The 20,448-nt window shown below is 35.7% G+C and overlaps 1 protein-coding gene across 1 annotated transcript; it reads right to left on the reverse strand.

The window, feature by feature from the left end:
* On the reverse strand, window positions 541–18,892 carry LOC109839004 (protein REVEILLE 6-like). The gene is made up of 10 exons (XM_020407437.1): window positions 18,854–18,892; window positions 18,715–18,800; window positions 10,615–10,672; window positions 8,320–8,443; window positions 8,071–8,244; window positions 7,833–7,955; window positions 6,050–6,159; window positions 3,236–3,295; window positions 1,149–1,249; window positions 541–1,068 (listed from the first exon to the last, which is right to left on the reverse strand). Exons 1-10 carry the CDS (start codon window positions 18,890–18,892, stop codon window positions 1,053–1,055), a joined length of 891 nt encoding a protein of 296 aa, XP_020263026.1. The 3' UTR covers window positions 541–1,052.

Here is a 20,448-nt window from a genome sequence, read left to right on the forward strand (position 1 = left end):
AACCAGTCCGGATTGGATAAGCGAATACGGCCAACGCACGGAGCCCCTCTAACTTGGTAGCTCAATGGCTCTTGATTCTTCTTTTTCCCAATTTGTTTTAATTTTTTATTTCTTTTTTTTTGAAGTATGAACACCTTTAACACTTCTTTAGAGCTGTATAATATTAGCACGCTGGAGAGCGCAACAGATCACTAGGTGCCATTTTACTTAATTGGACGGATATGCTTGATGTAGGCTGCAAGTTCCTTTTTCTGATTCTCAGCTTCTTTTTTTTTTTTCCCATTCATCCAGTGGGTTACAGTGGTTTGGCAGACGAGACATTTGCATAATGAACACAGGAAACTGTAATCAGCTCGTCAGAAATCATGAACCATGCCAAATATGCCGTTGATCTCATGCGGATCATCAACCTTGTCCGGAGAAAAACTGCAAAGAGATTCCTCCAGCATCTCGAAGGGCAGTTCTCCTTATCTTGATGAACAGAACAGAATCCCAACAGGGACTTGCAGCTATCAGCTATCAACGAACAGAAGCTTCAGATAATTGACTAAAATTTACTCTTTCTCGCTTTAGATCATACGTATCTCTCACCAAATACACAATAATTGTAGGCCAAAAGGAACAACTCCAAAGTATTACTCACTTAGATATCATGCAAATCAAAGGATCGCATATATACATAATACACGTATGAAGTATATCTAAACCACACCTGGCGCCTAAGGCGTCTAGTGATAATTTACACATATCTAAGAACTCACCATATACACGGCCAAAATCTCACCCACGTAACAGGGCATGGTCAGGTTCCTGTACAATAATATCACTACTGCATAACCACTTGCCAAGGGCAGATCCACATTAACATCACACGACTTTGGGTATCAAAAGGCTTTTTTCTTCTTTTTCTTTTTTTCCCTTTTTTAAAGGAGGATACTGACAGTGAAAATAGTTGTTAGCCTATCCATCTGTTCGGCCTATTGTTGTTGCTTGGGATACAACAAAGCCAAAGGTCACATTTCTTCCGTTATAGATAAAAGGTTTATCCATAATTATTCAACTTTGACCCTGAAATTAGAATGTGCGGTTAGTGGCTTCTAGCATGGATATGTTTTTTGATAAAGCACACTAAGTCAGAGTCTACTTACATGAATGAGCCATTCACAGCCTCGTCAGCTTCAAGGGTATTGTTAGCGCTTCCAGACTTGGCATCCTCAGAACTGACTTCATATGATGCGAGCAATTTCCGCTGAAAAAGCGTGGAAATTTCAGTGAATAATATAAAGGGAATATATAAGTGATGAATGTATACAACATTATACAGGTAATCTGATACGTATATGGATACGGTTATAGCAAACCATAGAATTTAGAATGCCTATATAACAACAATAATGACTTTCTCATGCACGACTGTGCGCGTGGGCATGTATATGATCAGCAAGCTCAAGCATACTACGAGATCAGTACCGTTCAGTTACATTTGATATCAACCAGCAGCATTCCAACTGTCCATCAGATGATTCATATCTATGTTAAAAACTAAGCCAATTCTAAGCATGTTTAAATTTATGTTGTATATTAAGTTTCTTCTGAAAGTGGGTGATCAAACCATTAGCTGGACTGTACATGCGAACACAAGAGAAATCAAAGTGCGTGAGATTGGCCTTGGATCCTTCATACGTATAGCCCAAGGACCAATTAACAAACAAAATTTCAAATTTCTAACAGATGAAAGATCTCTAGGTTGAGATCAATGGAAGACCAAACATCCATGAAATGCTCGCTTCTGGACCTACTAAACCCAAATTATTCCAAACCTCGGGAGACAATGTAACGGCTGAAGCCTTACAAGCTATGAGATATAGATTAATGGCCGGGAGAAGGTAAAAGTAGGGATGTAAAGTAGGCACGTTTTTTATGACTATATTCAGCAATCAATTAGAATTGTGATCCATATCATCCATTAGAGTTTTAACTTGTAGCCTTCTTTTTATATCTACATGACCATGTGAATTTTAAGTATCCACCAGGCTCGACCAAAGTATTGGTTGGATATCCCATGAGCATTTGTTGTCTACTGCAATATCCAAGACCTACAGTACTACTTTTTCCTTCTCATGGATGCAACTTACTTTATCAGGTCAAACTAAAACAGTAAAAATAATATATAGGAAATATTTATTCACCATATCTCTTGACATTCTATCTCTTGTCGTGGATGTAAGTAGAGAGATGCCTGAAAGTAATCAATTTCTCAATTTAGGATATAGATGGTGAAATTAGGGATGATGTGGTCCATCAAAGCAAATCAGGATGGTTAAGTAGAGTAGTGCTTCCGGAGTCCTTTGTGGTTGAAGAATACCTATGATATCTAAAGAGAATTCTAAAGGATAGCTATAAGACTAGCAAATACTTTTATAGATCAGGTTATTGAATACTAAGAACACGCAAGAAATAAGTGTGATAGACTTAAAAATGTTAACGATGGACGTACAGATTTACACTAAGATATAGGTTAATAAATGAATGTATTTATAGAATTTGCAGTGGCTACTCTTAAGGATAAAGTGAAACAGAATCAAATGAGGTGACATTTTCATAAGCCATGTATTACAAATTCCTAATATGTACATTCCATTTGTTTAGATTGACTAATTGGTAAACTTGAAAAACTGACAAGCGGCCCATTTAAGAACTAGATCTCAAACTAGTGTCCATAGAAAATTAGCATTGGCAACAAGTTCCTCAACAGTCTTCTTATATGTTAAACGGAAGAAAGTTCCTTATGCATCGAAATTTTTTTTTTATCCAATATCTTTCAAGGCACGGTTGAAAAGACCACAATAAAAAATGAAATGCTAAATAAAGAAGTTACAAATGTACAAAAAAAAACAGAAAACAACAAAATTATTTTTTAATTCTAAAAAAGAAGAAAAAGAAATTAAACAAAAGTCAACAATTCCCCACCAATAATGCCAGAACAAACTTATTAAGCACATAGTTGTATATGGTAAATGCTAAAATAACCAACTATTTTGCTGCAAATGTACTAATAACCTGTTTTTAAACTAAGCACCGTGCAAATAGTTTTAGATATGTCAAAACTGACAAAAGATCGATAGTACAGGAGGCCAACTAGGGACTCACTTCCCTAGTCGTGAAGAGCAAGTACAAACTTAACTAAGTTAAATTAGCAGTAATTTGAATAAAATACAAGGATGAAGTTACATACATGGTCCTCAAAATCAGGGCTTGTCAAATTGACAGAGAGATTCCTCATTAACAAAAGCACCTGGAGTGTAAATATGCAGGTCAGCAATAAATGCAATCAAACATTTAGCATGTAAAGTTAAACCGGACAAACAAACACTGAAAACTGGGTTAATGAGAAGTAATGCTTCCATTGACAAATAAATTTGCATTAACAGCCAGTTACGCATCAATTTGGCCAGTACGTCATCATGCAGATATATAAGACAGTATGCTGTATGTGAAATCTTAAAAGTCTAATGCAAGTTGAACAGATCATCACAAATCAAATACAAATTTACCTTGATATAGATAGCAAGATAGATCACAAATCAAATACAAATTTACCTTGATATAGATAGCAAGATAGAATTTCTTAGTCAGCATAATACAAAAAAAGTTGTGAATCGTACAATGACACTCTCACACATTTTCCGTCCATTAGGACATGACAACTCCCTCGGAAGGAAGCACCAGCCATAAAGTCATTTTTCATGTTAAAGTGTTAAATAATTTTGTCACCAACATAACAACAGAATACAAATGCTATGGTCAGAATACCAACAAGTTGCCACTCAAAAATTAAAACAATAAGTAATAACCCTAGTTGAATATGTCGGCCATTTGCATTACAATCCAAATGAAATTCCTGTATGTCAGGGTATCTTTTTCCAAGAAAATTGTGTTAATAATGTAATACAATTGAATCCAATATTATTTTATATTTTGTATCTACTGATACCATAATTCAGTGGGTGTTCTTATAGTAAAAGTGAGATTACAGCTACTGGTGTGAACACAGATGTCAACACAGCCTCCATATTTTCTGTAGTTATATACTTTTAATTTATTTAACATCACCTTTTATGAATTATTCTTTTAATCTAGTGAAATATAGTACTGATGTTTATTTTATTTATAATTATGAGATTTGGAACGGAATCCACTGCTTTAAGATTTTCTTACTAACAAGAATCTGACATTTCCCTAAAAGGGAAATTGGAAACAAAGTTGCAACTTCCAAGCACTGCAATGGTTTATCAGCTTACTACAGTATTTTTATTAAACAATTTGAATAACCTAATTGTTTATATTAAGACCCTAACCCTCTCACCAACACCACCAGCAGCACAACCAAAACAAAAAAGACCACAGAATCCTTGCTCCATCCACTGTTTTAAAAAGCCTCCGCCTAGTCTGCTTAGGCATGCCTAGGTCTAGGTGGTACCTAAGCTACCTAGCTAGCACCTAGCACCTAGCACCTAGGTGGTACCTAGGCTGCCCACCTAAGTTTCGGGGGTATTTATGAGAGCATTGTCTGCTTACGTGGATTGCATCATTTAGGCCTAGATCGTGACTTTTTTGTATTGCAGCATCCACGTCCTCCAACCTCCTTCAAACTCCTTTAACCTCCAAATATGAACATCTCCACTACCTCCTCCGACCTTTAGCAAAACCTCCTCCACCACCACTTTAATAAATAAAGAAATCTACCTAGACATCAGTCCGACATCTAAGCTTTCTATAGCATTGACATTTCCTATTGATTATTGTAATTAAACAATAAAAAAAGAAAACCTCCTAGACTCTAGGCGTCGGCTCCAATGCATAGGCCTCCTAGCACTTTCTATAACCTTGTTAGTTATTATCTTGGCTATTTAGTATTTAAGTATGCATGGTTTATTGTGGATATAAGATTGCTATCCTTTTTTGTAAATTTATATGAAATTAATATATATTTATCAATTATTATAATTAAATAATTTAAAAAATATTCAAACGTCTAGACACCACCTAGGCATACGCGTAAGTGTCTAGGCGGTAGGCTCTGGCTCAAACGCATAGTCCGCCTAGCGTCTTCTGTAACATTGGCTTCATCACTTATCCCGAGAGGAAGGTACAAAGAACACAACCAGTAATCCAAAGCCTGAACTTAACCCCCTAACCTACCCAACCATAGATGTCGCTGCCAAAGCCTTACCACAGCATGAGAATACTAGAGAAGCAGAGTACTCAAACGGTTTGCACTTGTGGATGCACATTGTTAAGGATCTATATTATATACAAAAAGTCTAAAACAAAAGCCTTAGTTACCATGAAGCAAATTCTTAGACATTTCACTTTCAAATTTCTATACTTGTATATTAATTACTTATTGAATTTTCCACAACTCTAATTGATTACAATTAGTTCCAAATTAATAAGTTTTGTAATTATAATTGAAATAATATTTTCTAATTTATATAATTTTAAGAGTTAAAATAATCTAGAACTATCAAAATCATAATATTGCAATATGAATGTCACAACAACTTTGTAATCAATGCACGGGAACTAGCTATATATAAAATTCTGAGACATTTCACTTTCGAATTTCTATACTTATACATTAATTACTTATTGATTTTCCACAACTCTAATTGATTACAATGAGTTCCAAATTAATAAGTTTTGTAATTATAATTGAAATAATATTTTCTAATTTATATAATTTTAAGAGTTAAAATAATCTAGAACTATCAAAATCATAATATTGCAATATGAATGTCACAACAACTTTGTAATCAATGCACGGGAAGTAGCTATATATAAAATTCTTATTGCAATCTAGTTGTCGTGAGAAATTAGAATAACCCCCCTTTCAGCTGCTCAGAGATATGACAACATATTGGTTCTAATTCTAACTAACAATAACATCGTAAAATCTTCCAGAGATCACAACTCCTAAAACAGAGGGACAGGCATCATTCTCAGCAGAAGCATGAGCAACAAAATTAAGATATGAAAGACGCCATACCGTCTCAACATCAATTGGATCCATTTCTTTTAATTTCTCCAGATGACCACTTGTACTGGGGTCAAAGACGCTTCCAATAAAGCTGTATACTTGAGAAAAATCTGGCATAACTTCACAAAACACCAAAAAAGGCATAGAAAGTGAGAAAAAGTTTCAAAGAACACAGACAGAAGAAACAAAGGCACGAGTCTAAGGAAAGAAGAAGAAAAATGCTTGCATGCTTGTTAGGAAACTTGTCTTAAATGGTAACATCAAACAGTTTCTGCAGGTCACTTTCTCTCATATCCTTGCAAGACATAAATAAAATTAATATGCATTGCAATTTGTTCTTGCAATGAAGAACCTCATAAAATAATCAGCATGTTTCCATTTTTTATATGAAGTTCCTCTAGCATGATATGTGTTATGTTTTACTTTGTTATGATAGAAGCATAACAGGAGCCATTAATGATGTTCACCCTCAGTGAACGGAAAATGAAAGTTTTGTTGTAATGAACTCATCACAAAATCGAAGCCGAAGCTTGTGGAATGTATACATCCTTTTGATAGCCAACATATCCTTTTAAAATGAAACATTGTTGCGATCTGCTTTCCATGTTTGTTAGTTAAAGTCCGGACACTGATCTACTAGACTAGGATTTTTTTTAAACTGCAAATTGACTGTTCTACATAATTCTTGAAGTAGCTTGATGCTTTTCTTGTCTGTCTAAATGATATTAATGAGATCCCAAAGTGACTCATGTGACAAATGAATTTGAAGTTAATCTTAGGATATAACTAAACCAAGCTTATCAGGGGAGAGAATTATACAGAAGAAAAAAATGGTTCTTCATTTCCAAAAGCTTAAAAGCATTTTGGTTGACCTTTGTAACTCTGATTACATGAAAAGTAAAAGCCTCACTCGACTTGCAGAAGTAGTAGTTAAAAAAAATCTGCCTTGCAATATTAGACAAATACCATCCAAAATATACTGCCACCAGCAGCATTTGAGTTTCTTTAGGTTGTCAACTGAATGCATGCACAAAGGAAAGGAAGAATTCCAAATTCTACACCACCAGAACACTCCATGTGCCGATCCTCACCAGGTATATTAAAGGTCATTTTCCACAAATTCTGGATGCAAGTACTTTTCACTTACATTACTTAAAACAATTGTGCTCTGCCAATCTATGAACTGCCCATGATAGCACCCGGGGAAATTCATCTAGTGAGTTTAATATGTTAATATTCAATGATTTTATCAGGCGTCCTTGTGTGGTTTTGAATAGAGTTAACAAAAGATAGTCAAAGATTTAATTAGAAGTGGGCTCTGTTGTGCAGTTATGCGCAATAACAGATGTAGTGTGTTCTGATGTGCAGTTATACTCAATAACAGATGTAACCAGCATGCACCTCTATTCACTGCTATCTATCAAGTACGATAGGAATCAGAAGTTCATGTATTAGGAGAATTCATTTCGTGATTTTTTTTATTCGTAAGGCTACTCATTTGGTTCTGTTCAATACCCGATGTAATCAGCATGTAGCTATATTCACTGTATTCTATCAAGTATGACAGTGATCAGAAGTTCATGTTAGTATAGTCCATGCAATCATTTGGCTATTTCTCAATAGCAGTAGTAGTAATAGTAAGGAATTTTATTTTGAATGAGTCATAAATTGTATACTTTAATATCTTGTTTGTCTCGGAGAGCTTTGCAGCATCAGTATATCTTGAAATACATTTACCACCTCAACATCAAAAAGTTCATGACATTAACTTTAAAAGAGAGAAAATCTTTACCACGCAGTGGTGGGACATGATTCCCTTGATCATTTGTGTCACAAGGCGGCCATGTGCTAGGAGGGCTTCCCGTGCTGCTACAACAATTATTTGCAACCATTGCTCCAGCAGGCCCTATATTTTCTGAACAAAAAAAACCATCAGCACTTTGTGCAGGATATATTTCTTTAATTTTAAAGCAGAATGATGAAAAATGATAGAGTTGCCTATCAAAGGCACGTCCATGAAATTCTAAAACCTTTTGCCATGTGCGCAATACGAGAATGAACTGGACTGTGGGCCCAAGAAGATATTGTTCCACTTGTACTGGAGTTCCTGAGTACAGAAGCTGAATCGGTTCTAGGAGCATAGCCTGGCTCAAGCAGACAAGAAGAAACTTGAAATGCTGTAGCAGGTTGTGGCAACAGGGGAGCTGCAACATTTTCATAATCTGGTAAGTTCCCTAAATACAAACTTTAGCAATTCCCAGAAATAATTAAGGCCCTACTGTTTCTTGATGCTTTCTGGGGATATGGATGAGCTGCTTTGCGTTTAGGACGAGGAGGAGGAACGTGTTCACTTGTTCCATTCTTCTGAACCTTCAGAAAGTATTTTTGTGCATGGCTCCTTATCTGCAATAAATGGATGTTACCTTAGATTTTATATAGCAAATAAAAAAGGTATAAAAAGTATTTAAGGAATCTATAACCTGTTAAAAGGACTCTCCACGTGGTTGAAGTAAATGCACCCAAAAAAAAACCAACATGATGAATATGTCTACCACAATAAATAATAAAGTTCTTTAAATTTTTCTACTTATATATGTTTCAAATAGTTGCTTTCACGCAGCCATATGCAATCCATATTATGTGTACAAATATAAATTTAAAGTGGCTATGGGTCATGACAAGCTCTATGTGCTTAGGCCAAACACGATAAATAGAGTAACAGTCTAATAAACTAATACTAGGTTCCAGTAGATGCAAAATATGCTAACACAAACAAAAAAGAAGGATGTCAGTAATTGAAGAGCAATGTCTACAAATGATGATCATGCCACAACAGCATTGACGATGTTAATTATGGCAGAAAGCCAAATGACAAGTTTGGCTGCTGACCTGCTAGTTGTTGACATAGAATTTGTTTCTTGCTAAAGAGTATGGACAAATACATCACCTTCTCAGATACAATTAATCTCTCACGATATGATTTTATTCTTCATTATTAACTTTAGACACTGTAGACCATCACATAGTCTGCACTTCTTGCTCTTTAGAAAGATGAAGGAACTTTGTGGTCCTTGAGAACAAAATTGAATTAGTCTAGATGAGGAATCTCATCAGTATTACACGTCAAGTTTTTTACTTCATATCGGAACAAGTGGGTAACAGGTGAAGACAGAACCAATAGTACTGCAACGGAAAACAGTGGATAACAGGTGCAGACAGAACCAATTTGAACTTCGGAGGAAAACAGTGGATATTAGGTGAAGACAGAAATAACAACACCTGTTCTACCAAGAATCAGATGTCAAATACATCCTCTCCCGATAAAGAGAAGTTGTAACATTAAAGCCTTCAAAAAGCCCAAACCTCACACCTGTCTGCAAGCTGATTGAGCGTCCAGGAAGAATTTGGATCATATATAAAGATAGATCATGCATTTATAATAGTGTGTGTGGTTCTTTTGCATGTCTGTAAACAAATAAGTTAATTCAAGCTTAGTTTCCTTTAGCTGACATGAACATAATATTGTTTAGCTGACTTTAAACTACTGGTTTTAGCATCATCTGACCAAGAAGTTCCGAGCTGACTTACATTCTGCAAAGTTCATTACAATTTGCATGAAGCCAAAACATCAAGGGCTTCTGCAGAAAAGTCCACTACATTGAGTTACTGTTTTATTAAATAGAACAAGCATCAAATGATATAGTGAAGCCCATAATACTGAAACAAACTCAACTGTAAGTCTTCAACGTCAAGGGATAGCACATAAAAATCCAACAAATTATTGTTTTCTTAAGTAGAAAAAGAACACAATCAACAGCAAAGCCCAGAATAGTGATTTACAAATTTACCATTTTAAGTGAAAGTCGGCAATAGAAATTGATGAAGCTGTTGATTCTTAATTCACTATTATGAAAATTAATAAATTATGAAGGGATATTAGAAGGAAGAGAAATGAATGAATGCTCAATGCTACTAGATTCGTCGTCAATTTTGATTTGTCGTATTGGCAGGCAGATATGGGGGCACAGTGGTTTGAAATGTACACAGAAAGAAGCAGATAACCTTACTTAGAGATCAATATGTGTGCATGTGTACAAACAAGTGCCACACACACATATGTTGCAACACGTAAAATAAAGGATCAAGACAAAGAACCTTTCCGCGCATATTTTAATACCTATGAAGGCCCAATAGCTACAGAAAGCAACTAATTTAGTGAAAAAACATGAGCAAAATTCTAAGTAACTTCAATAATAAAGTTCAAACTCTGAGCTCTTAAGACAACAGTGTTCATGTCGATGATTGCATAAGCAGCGTAATATCAAAAAGCTACACACTAGAGTGAAATACATCAAATAGCTAATTTAATCAGCTAGTCATTTTACTACTATTCCTTTAGTTGGATGATGAGTATCTCTATCTGTCTTCTCAAGTCCAAGCAGCAACATATGGAAAGAGAAATTCTTTTACTTCCATATACAAATGTAAACCAACTTTTAGACACTTTTACTGACATAAATGATCTACATAATTCTAACTAACCCAAAAAAAACATGGGTGACAAAAAGAATTACCTGGATAACAGTCTTTGAGCCCACAAATGCTTCAATTTTTTTCCAGTCGCGATCGAAACTACAACAATGGAAAAGAAGACAAAACATAACAATTGAGTCAAAAAGTAAATAAGGAGAAGGTAATATTAGCTGAGCGGCTGAGCCTAGGGTACATCTGAACCACTAGAAACATATTATTACCCAGACCATTGAGAACCATCTGAATAGTCAATTTAAGTTTAAATCTACATAACCGCTATAAAACTAAGCCTAAGCTGGCTTGGAATTACATGCAAGTCTTAGGAGGTGAAAAAAACCAAAGAGAAAGATCAAGTGAAGGACAGATGTAGCTCAGAATCACATGCAAGCTTTAGAAGGTCAAGAAAAGGACCAAGGATAATCTTAGATTTTCAAATTGGCATAGTTGAAATGCGTAAATTGATAATTCAGATATTAAACAGCATGCATATATATGTATATGCCTGTGAGTGTATTTGTGTCAGTGTGTACATACTACACAAGTAGAAGTGACTTAAATCCTCTCAGGAGATAATTAAGCTAGTTATAACCACCTACCAAGGTGCCTAAGCTGTGATAAAATTGGAAGGCCAATGCACCTATTTCAATTTAATGTGGCAAAACCCCTTATCTTTCATGTTCATTAATGGGACATCGTTGGTCTGAAAATTTCAGTAGCCTCTTGTTATCAGTAGTGGAGCTGCAAATTGTGTTATTTTCAGAATTTCATTTTCGTGCACGGGATCTTCCCACTTGGCTAAATTTAACATGCCCTTATCAGTTATATTATCATCCATTTCCTACACCAAACTTCTTGAACAGAGAAGAAAATCACTTCATTCCAACATATGATACCAATTATATCTGACTGTCTTATATCTTCAACTATACCACATTAACTATAACTTTAAATCAGAAGTGAGGGTCCCTGTCAAAAACGAATGTTAAACTAAAGTCCACCTTTCATATGATAATCATTAGATAAGAAGAAGAGGTATTTTACTGGAACCTACAAAAAAAATTATGTATTTCTTTTTCACCTATAATGCAAAACCTAACTAATCGATACAGCAAAAGAGACTGAATATCTGAGAGCACAATTTGAAGTCATCCTAAGCGTTGTAGCAACTTAGTGCCAACAGCCAGAAGACTCACGTAGCGCACGATTGAGATACATAGTAAACATTGAACCTAGCATACAAGTAGTCGGAACCAAATAGAGGAAAGTGTGAGCAAACACCCCAACTGACAACATCTTGATCTTGAAACCTGTCTTTAATGTTGCTTTAATATTTCCCGCAGTGTTAGTTGTTCTTCAGGCCTTGCCTTCATATTCCCCCACCGTCAATTATCTACCCCCACCATCCCATGGGTCCTACGCCACTGCATACAAGCAGCTAAAACCGCACAGCTACAACACTGGGTGTCTCAGTCGCCAAAACATTGTTTTATATAAAACCCTCAAAATTAAAATTCTACAGAACCAGGAGAAAAGCATAATACATAGCTTCTGACAACTTTGGAACAAATGCACCAGACTGACTGTATCCACAAGCCTTCCTTCCATAGTCTATCTATCAGGTCTGCTTCCTTCTTAAGTATGGTGAATACATTTTATTTGAAAAAGGTTTCAGAAGATGGTTTCAAATTGCACAATACAAGTTATTCCTTAATTTTGGCTTCACAGAAGAGAAAGATTCTTTTAACATTAAATAGAAAACAAAAAAGTTCTTGGCAGTCCTAACTGTTTCAAATCTGAAGATATTCATTGAACACTAATACTGAATGAAATTTAAACTCTTAAATTCGTTTGATGTGTTGGACATTCCTATTAAAGCCTCTCAATCTTGGGGGCCCGAGAAGATCCTTAAGGCAATATGTGGATCAATTGGTTGAACTTAAGGTGGATAATGGAGTTGTATAATGGAAAGGCCTTCTCCTTCCTTTAGCTCCAAAGCTGCATATAACGTGTTGATTCTTTTCAAAAAGTTAATTGGAGAAAATTGGTGTGGAGTGGCATGAATTTGCCTAGGCATTCTTTCATCCTTTGGTTGGTTTGCTATGATAAGTTGCAGCCATTGTTATCAAAAATGTGCACCTCATCGCACCTCATGCACCTAGCGCGAGTTCGCTCCGCACAGGACGCATGCAAGACATAGCCTTATATATTTTTCTTCTTTAACATTTCAATCATGTATTTGTACTTGACAGTCTGTATCCAAAAAAAGAAAAAGAAAACCATAATACCATTTTTACTAGCCCAATTTAGGACCCTAACTCGTTCTCTTTTACTACTTTATATTGCTTTGATATTGGTCTTGATTTGACTTTTGATTTATAAGATTATGAACTTCACTACTATGTTGGTGTGCTAGCATTATAAATTAAGGCCTTATTTTGTTATTCTTTAGTAGATATTATTTGTCTTGGCATATTTTTTACGTCAAAATTCAATAAAATGTTTTTTCATACTTGATTATCTATCTTGAAAAATTATGAGCAAGGTTGTGAATAGCGAATAGCATCGCGTAGCAATGAGATACCAGCATGGTTATTTGCGGCTATTAGCGGCAACAAAGCAGCAAAAAATGTAAAGCCAACTAGCGATCTAATTTAAATATATATAAATAGTCAAAAATAAGAAAATTTTAAAAAGTTAACAAATGCCTATGGATAATTTATAAAGGACTTGGTGAACATCGAGTTGGCAGAGGTGGCGGAGAGACAAGAGAGGTAGTCAGAGAGGGGGGGTTTTGTGATTGAGGTGTAGTAGTCGGAAAGAGAGAGGTAGAGGTTGAGATGGAGGCAGACGAAGAGGGGTTGAGGTGAAAGAGGATGAGTTTGAGGTGTTGTAGTCAGAGGGAGAGGGAGAGGAGGAGGGTCACCGACGACGAAGTTGGTAGAGAGAGGTAGTGGAAGAGGTGGCGGAGTCAGTGGGATTCGTGGGATAAGGGCTTTCTTTTTATTTATATTTTGGGGTCAAATCGAGGGGGGTTGACGAAGTTAATGGGAGTTTTAGTTAAGTACGGGTCGGGTTTGGGTCGTATATTAAATTGAGATCCATAATTAAAAGAACTTAAAAGCGTTATTACATGTTATACGCTGCTATTGCGGACAAATAGCACAAAGAGCACTATCCTCCACCACTTTTGTCGAAAGCGTCATGGGTAGTGGGCGCAAATGTTATTTGCAATGCTATAGAGACGCTATTGGCCGCTATTTTCAACAATGATTATGAGTGAAGCATGCGCCTCTCTTCACTTGGGCGCACGTATCACATGCATGTGCGCATTAAAGGACTTTGTGCCTCGCACTGTGCATTGATAACACTGGTTACAAACTAGGATGAATCTCAAAAAAGAGGCTTAGATATAAATGTTGTGCTCTTTATGCAGAAATACAAATGAAATTAGAGAGCACCTCTTTTTTATTTGAGAGACTTTGGCAATCTATTTTCTATATGTTCATGAAGGTCGATTTTTTTGCTATTGGAGTTTGTTTTATTCATGGATCATTAGACATTAGGGCTGAAGGTGCTATAGCAAAGTTTAAGCACGTTTGCTATTAGTTTATATACTATATGGCAATCTAGGATTGTCTTGGTTTTCAGAAAGATTCAACTTAATTTTGGGAAGCTTATAATATAACTAAGTTCTTCTTAAAGATCTAATTGTGTAAAATTGAAAAGTGGCTTGTTCTACTTACAATAGACAATGGTTTCTCCGATTTTGAATTTATACTATGTTCACCAATAGTGCAAATAATAGTGGAAGATCATGAGTTCTTGGCTTGGAGTTTTGAGATCTTTTGAATATGTGTCGTTTTGGTATTTTTATGTAGTGCATTGTTATGTTTGGGTCTTGATTTGATAGTGTTTGCTGGTGCTATAACGTTTTGTGAGAGCTTTGATTTTTCTTTGAGGTAGATATCTTGTATAGAGTAGAGAGCTATATAAAGTTTTTGTTTAGAGTATGTACTTCATCTTCCACTTGGTAATGAAATATACTTCCAAACCAAAAAAAAAACTTTTAACTCATGCTAATAACCAAACTCCACATCTACAAGATGACGGGTCTCTACAATCTGAGAAATATGGAGTGCTATGGTTGGCAAGATTCAAAGAGTTCCCGAAGACATATATATGCTACTTATGGAGGATATGGGTGTCAAAACATTTGATTTCCCAGAATGTCCTTAAAAATTCATCCAAATCATCACATTGCACTTATAGTCCATTCAATACATACAAATACTTGTATCTAAGTTTTTTTTTTCCAACTTCTCATACAAATACTTGTATCTAATTTTTTTCAACTTCATGGAACTTTATAAATTCTAATAGCCCTCTTTTCTTCAAAATGAAGCAAATTTCCTAATGATAATGAAAGGAAGGGTGCTCCCTAGAAGGAAGTAACCTGGTTCTCAAACAAGTTGAGATTAGACAATATAAGTTCCTAAGGCACCATTAGAATCCAAAAGATACCTAATATCCAAATATGACACTCTTAGGCACCAAATTCAAATTAAAGAATATATGCTAAAATGTCCTCCAAATTCAAATTACAAAGTCAACAAACTTTATGTTTAAAGCTGTCATTACAAAGTTCAAGTTCAATTTCAATTCAACATTATCATACTCAATCTCATTCAAAGTATATTATTAAGTATGCAATTCTAAATACAAATCTATTTATGACTACTTTAAATAAACATGCAAATGACATGAAGATGATAGTACTTTGACAAATCATAATAAGTGACGATACTATGACAAATCACCAAATTTATGGTGGTCCCACAAGCTTAACTATCCATTAATTGAACTTTGCTCATAACCGTTGTCCACTTCTCCATTCCTCACTAATCTCTAAAAATTGCACCATCATCTTCATTTAATGACATCCAATTAAACCCTTCATCCCTCTAACTTCTCTACTATAACCCTCTCCTCTACTAGTATCAATTTATCATCCTATAAAACTAGGTATCACCACTGATTTGTTATTTAGTGCATCGCTTACTTGGATTCTGATTGTATAGTCCGCTTGGAGCTGTACATAGCATATCTTTCCCGAGAACTTTTCAACCTTGTAGTGAACTGGAATTCTACTATGTCATCTCAAGCTCTTTGAAGTAGTGTTGTTCTTTGTTTGTTTTCTATGGACTTCATTTTTTTCACTTATAAACATGTGTGTATCTTAAAATATAAGTTGAACCTGAGAATATGCGTAATTTTTATGTCTACCTTCTTCTTTAATGCTTTCTAAAGTTCTTTGCTAATGTTTAAACTTGACTTCACCAAAGAAGAGTTCCCCTATGAAATCTTATAGTCACTCTTTCAAATATTTTATTATACATATAATGTTATTTAATTGCACGGCTCAACATTTATTATATTCTTTAATTTATTGAAAATTTTCATGTCTATAGTTTGAGTCATCCCTTGGAGAAGTGCAACACATATCGTTTTAAATGTCTAATGTCGGGTTTATGTCGGATGGCTAAAATTTATTTTGGATAGCGAAAATGGGGGTTATGCCCGGGGATATGAAAAAAATATCAGATTGCCATAACGGATGGTGTTCATGTGTAATATAAATTCTATTGTCTAAACATATAAAAAAGTAAATAATTTATGATGCTTAGGATGAATGTTGAAGGAAAGGTTTGAGAAAAGAGAAGCATAATGTTTGCGGTAACGGAGAGAGAAGATTGTCCAATATTGATGTCGAAGGAACAACTCGGAGAATAGATTGATGAGATGTTGAAGAAGTGAGAGAAGGGGAGTGATGGAAATGACTTCGGTCTTTTTTTTCCTAACTGATCGGGTTTTATCTTTACAAACAATATTAAGTCAATCAGGAATTTAAACCTAAACCTGATTAAATAAACATAACAAAAAAAATCAACCAATTTTTTAGACTAAAAAATCACCCAATATAGCCGACATGTCCCCCGATATATCCGTTCGACATATCCGACATGTCCCTTGCTATATCCGATATGAACCCTAAAAACATAATATGTATTGAAAAATTTCATATCGTGTCGATTGGCACCTACATCCGCTATGTCCGTCAACATGTTCGACAAGTCCGACCTGACGGCCGACATTTAAAACACTGGCAATACATGCGAATGATTTTATTATCTAAATAGTTCTAGAAAGGGCATTGAAAGAGCTTGCTTAGCTTCAAGAGTTGAGCACATTTTGCTATTGTGCTCAAAATTTTGTCTTTAAGTAAATTTACCTATGATAAAGAGCTAGAGAAATTTAGTCTAGTTGTTCTTTATGAATATTGCTACCGTTTAGTATGCTCATTGTATCTTCTAGCCTTTTTTAGCATCATCGAAGACTAAGAAGAGTTTTCCTATGGATCTTGACATGCTACTAATATGATTAAGATGAATTTTCGTTGACTTGGATGCTGTCAGTAATTTGCCATGTTATTTCATATCTGATTTGAAATTATTTGGTGTGGATTGAATATTCGTAAGTGTGAATAATTATCAAATTAATTTGTTTTCATTGTATGCTCTTTCTAACGACTTCTAGGGAGATTATTTGTTGTTGAAATAAACATTTCACGATCTTGAATGAATTTCACCCTCCCTCAATAACTAAAAAGATGCTTCCAACAAATGTTAAGAGGCATGTCTCAAATTTGTTATATGTTAATATCCATATATAAGCTTTTGTAATTCATAAGTACATAGGATACATTTCATTTCAGTACAAAATTGTATGATAAAGCTGTGAGAAATTAGAGTAAAGTAATGGAGACAACATGAGGAGACTCCAAACAAACTAGACGTTCATAGGAAAATAAAGTTGTTTTAATACTAGTCCCTCGAATCTCTCATTATTCTTTAAGAGGTTAACTTGCATTCCACTACAAACAACTACAATTGAAGGAATTTCCCCCATTCAAATGAGTATTTTCTAGGGGGGACTAATTTCAGAAAATTTATGTAATTTAGGGGCCCTAATAGAAATTTCAATAATTAGGGGCACTGATCTTAAAATATGAAAGATTTAAGGGACTCATATTGAAATAACAAAAAAATAATGAATAAATGATAATTAAAAAGGAATTAATTTTTCTACATTATTCAATGAAAGCAAGCTCTTAAAGGATTACAATCATTAATAGGCAAAATTCCAGGAAACCCCCAATAAGTTGGTGTTTTTTATGCATCCTCAAAAATTTCGGAAGTATTCCTTAAACACCAATAAGCTCTGTTAGAAAACCCTAAAATTAGCATCGTTAGATCTGACGTCTCACATGCATATCATGTGCCGCCCAATGACTAAAATACCCTGTAACTTTTCACATTATTCAATTATCCTCACACCGTTCTTACAAGAACCCCAAAGTAGAGCAGCGAACAATTTGGATTTTTTTATTAATATTATGATTCGGATTCGGAGGGGGTTATATTTTTGTAACAGGTTCTTTAAGTGGGTGGCAATCTTTCGGTCAACCGATCACTCATCATGACTCATATTTGATTTACTAAATTGTTTCTACTCATTCTGCTTTAATATTTACAAACTATTATGTAAACACCCAAAACTTCTTCCCAATGCTTTATTTAAATTTTTATTTTTTCTTTGAGTTACTGACTTACTCCTCATTTTCCTATGCTTAAAAAGAAAAGTAAAACAAGTATATCCTCATGCAATGCACGTGCACTATACTGGTTTCTCAATAAGTTGCAGTGACTAAACAGAAATTTTCACAGTAAGATTTTCCAACAAAAACAATCATTATTGTGTGAACTAAGAACTTAACCTATATTGGTTCAGACAGACGGCAGAGAGCAATAAAAAAGAATCAAGCAAACCGGCAATAACCCTTTTTCCCTAACAAGAACAGGGAAACCAGGTAACCCACTTTCTAACAAGAACACCTATCCTTCAAACCCGCCACGAAACCTCTTCAAATTAGCTACTCCCAATCTCAAAAGCCTAATTCCTCAAACTCCAGAACCTAAATTCCCAGCTCAGTCCTAGGGCAAAGCCCTAAATCGAATGCGCACATCGGCCAATAACCCAAACACCCTAATTTCAAGCTAGACCTAGAGAAAATCTAAACTCACAGCTGAAGGGCCTCGAGAAATTTGTCGTGCTCCTGCTCGGTCCAGCTCTCCCTCGATTTGGTGATCGTATAAGGCTTCCTAATCTTCTTGGGAGAGAAACGTCCATCGCCTGTTGCTCAGTGATGAATCCTGCACTCGCCGGACCACCACTGCTTGTTGCAGGGATAGCAGGCACCATAAAGATTTGAGCTTTCTCTTGAAAGGCTCTCTACTCTTGATTTGGTTTTTTTTTTCTTTCTTTCTTTTTTCCCCCTCTTTTTAAAGGAAATCGCTGAGGGACGAGAAGGGGGATATTGGTGGACGCAGGGCTCCGGGACTGTGGAATGTGGGGGCGCGTTGGTGTGGGTTTGTGGACTGAAAATGGTGGGCAGGGCTTTTGGGGTTAGGCCGCATGAAGGCCGCACAATCTAGTGACAGCGAAGCGATGGCTTGTGTTGTGCTGAGTAAAAGGGATTAAATTAATAAAAATAACGGGGACGTCGTGGAGCCTTTGCCGTATTTCGCTGGTGTACACTTGGAAGATTGGAGTCAGCGTCAGTCGGCCCCAGCTGCTGCCTGGTGGCTTTGCTCGCTGGGCGTGGGACCTACTGGGTTTCTGTTGCGACCGTTTGCTCTTTCCGCGGAGGTAAATTTCTACTTGTTCGTGTTCGTTTCGATTGTTTTTTATAGTAGCCTTCCGTATAAATTTTATTTACTTGTTCTGGCTGAGTATTTGGAGGGCTTCAGTCGGAATATCTCGCGGGAGTAGTAAATTACTAATATTCAGATTAGTAATTCGCGCATTCCCATGATGATAGGGTAAGTTGAGCTGGTGGGGGCCATGGAAGAGGTAATGTGAATAAGGATTTCTTCTGAAATAATAAATCGAAAGTAAAGCTATTTTCTTTGGAACCAGGGAAAATGTAGGGCATATTTAAAAAGAAAGAGTTGGGGGCATACTTTGCAACTCCTCAAGATGGAACTAGGTTTTGCTCTAGTCTTATTTTGAGGAGAAAATTATTTAGGAAAAAATTTAAATGGGTTCCTTTTTTAGACCAACCCCTTTTTTGGTAACTATTTAAAACTGGACTAGGCTTGTACCTGGACTAGTTTTGGAGTATTTTGTTGATTGGTAAAAACTAGGTCACCAGCTTGGTTTAGTTCAATTTTAGGCCTTTAAATCAAGTTCAGCCCAATTCTAGTGAGTTGCCAAACACACCTTTCTCAGAGGAATTAGACTGATAATCTCATCTAAGAAAAGAAGAGAATATTACATTTGTTTACACCTGATTTTTGGGGTAGACATTGGGTAAAAAAAATATGTAGGTTAATCGAGAGGAAATAGATTGATAACTTTAAACGTGAGCAAAAGGAAATCTTATATCTATTTACACCCCTTTTTATGGAGTATACGTTAGCTAAAAAATATGTGGGTTAACTGATAGAATAAGCAAAGACTCAACTGCCATGTGACCATCAGCTAGACACGCATAGGTAGGATTGACCCAGATTAGACTTCCAAAGACCATGTTTGCTTCCGAGAAAACGAAGAAGATCCCACTTACGAACGAATGTGAATAATTAGTGACCCTAAAAACACAGTGTTCATAGGGATGGGTGGTTAGTGGTTAACCTATAGAATAATGGGCGAGTAGTTATAGAGATGTTCGAGGCTCCTACATATTTGATGACAACAAAGTAGGGGTGTCCATCCGGCCCGTCCCGGCCCGGACCGGCCTGGCCCGGGAAACCGGA

Source organism: Asparagus officinalis, chromosome 4 (assembly GCF_001876935.1).
Source record: "Asparagus officinalis chromosome 4, Aspof.V1, whole genome shotgun sequence".
In the NCBI taxonomy this organism is placed as follows: domain Eukaryota; kingdom Viridiplantae; phylum Streptophyta; class Magnoliopsida; order Asparagales; family Asparagaceae; genus Asparagus; species Asparagus officinalis.

What these genes read in the sequence shown, in the direction of transcription:
- LOC109839004 (XM_020407437.1), bottom strand. Translation starts at nt 18,892, where the DNA reads ATGGTGCCTGCTATCCCTGCAACAAGCAGTGGTGGTCCG. An exon ending in TTTCTCGAGGCCCTTCAGCT is followed by an intron (nt 10,673 to 18,714) that starts GTGAGTTTAGAT and finishes CCATTGTTGTAG; the next exon opens with TTTCGATCGCGACTGGAAAA. An exon ending in TCATGTCCCACCACTGCGTG is followed by an intron (nt 6,160 to 7,832) that starts GTAAAGATTTTC and finishes TGTTTTGTGAAG; the next exon opens with TTATGCCAGATTTTTCTCAA.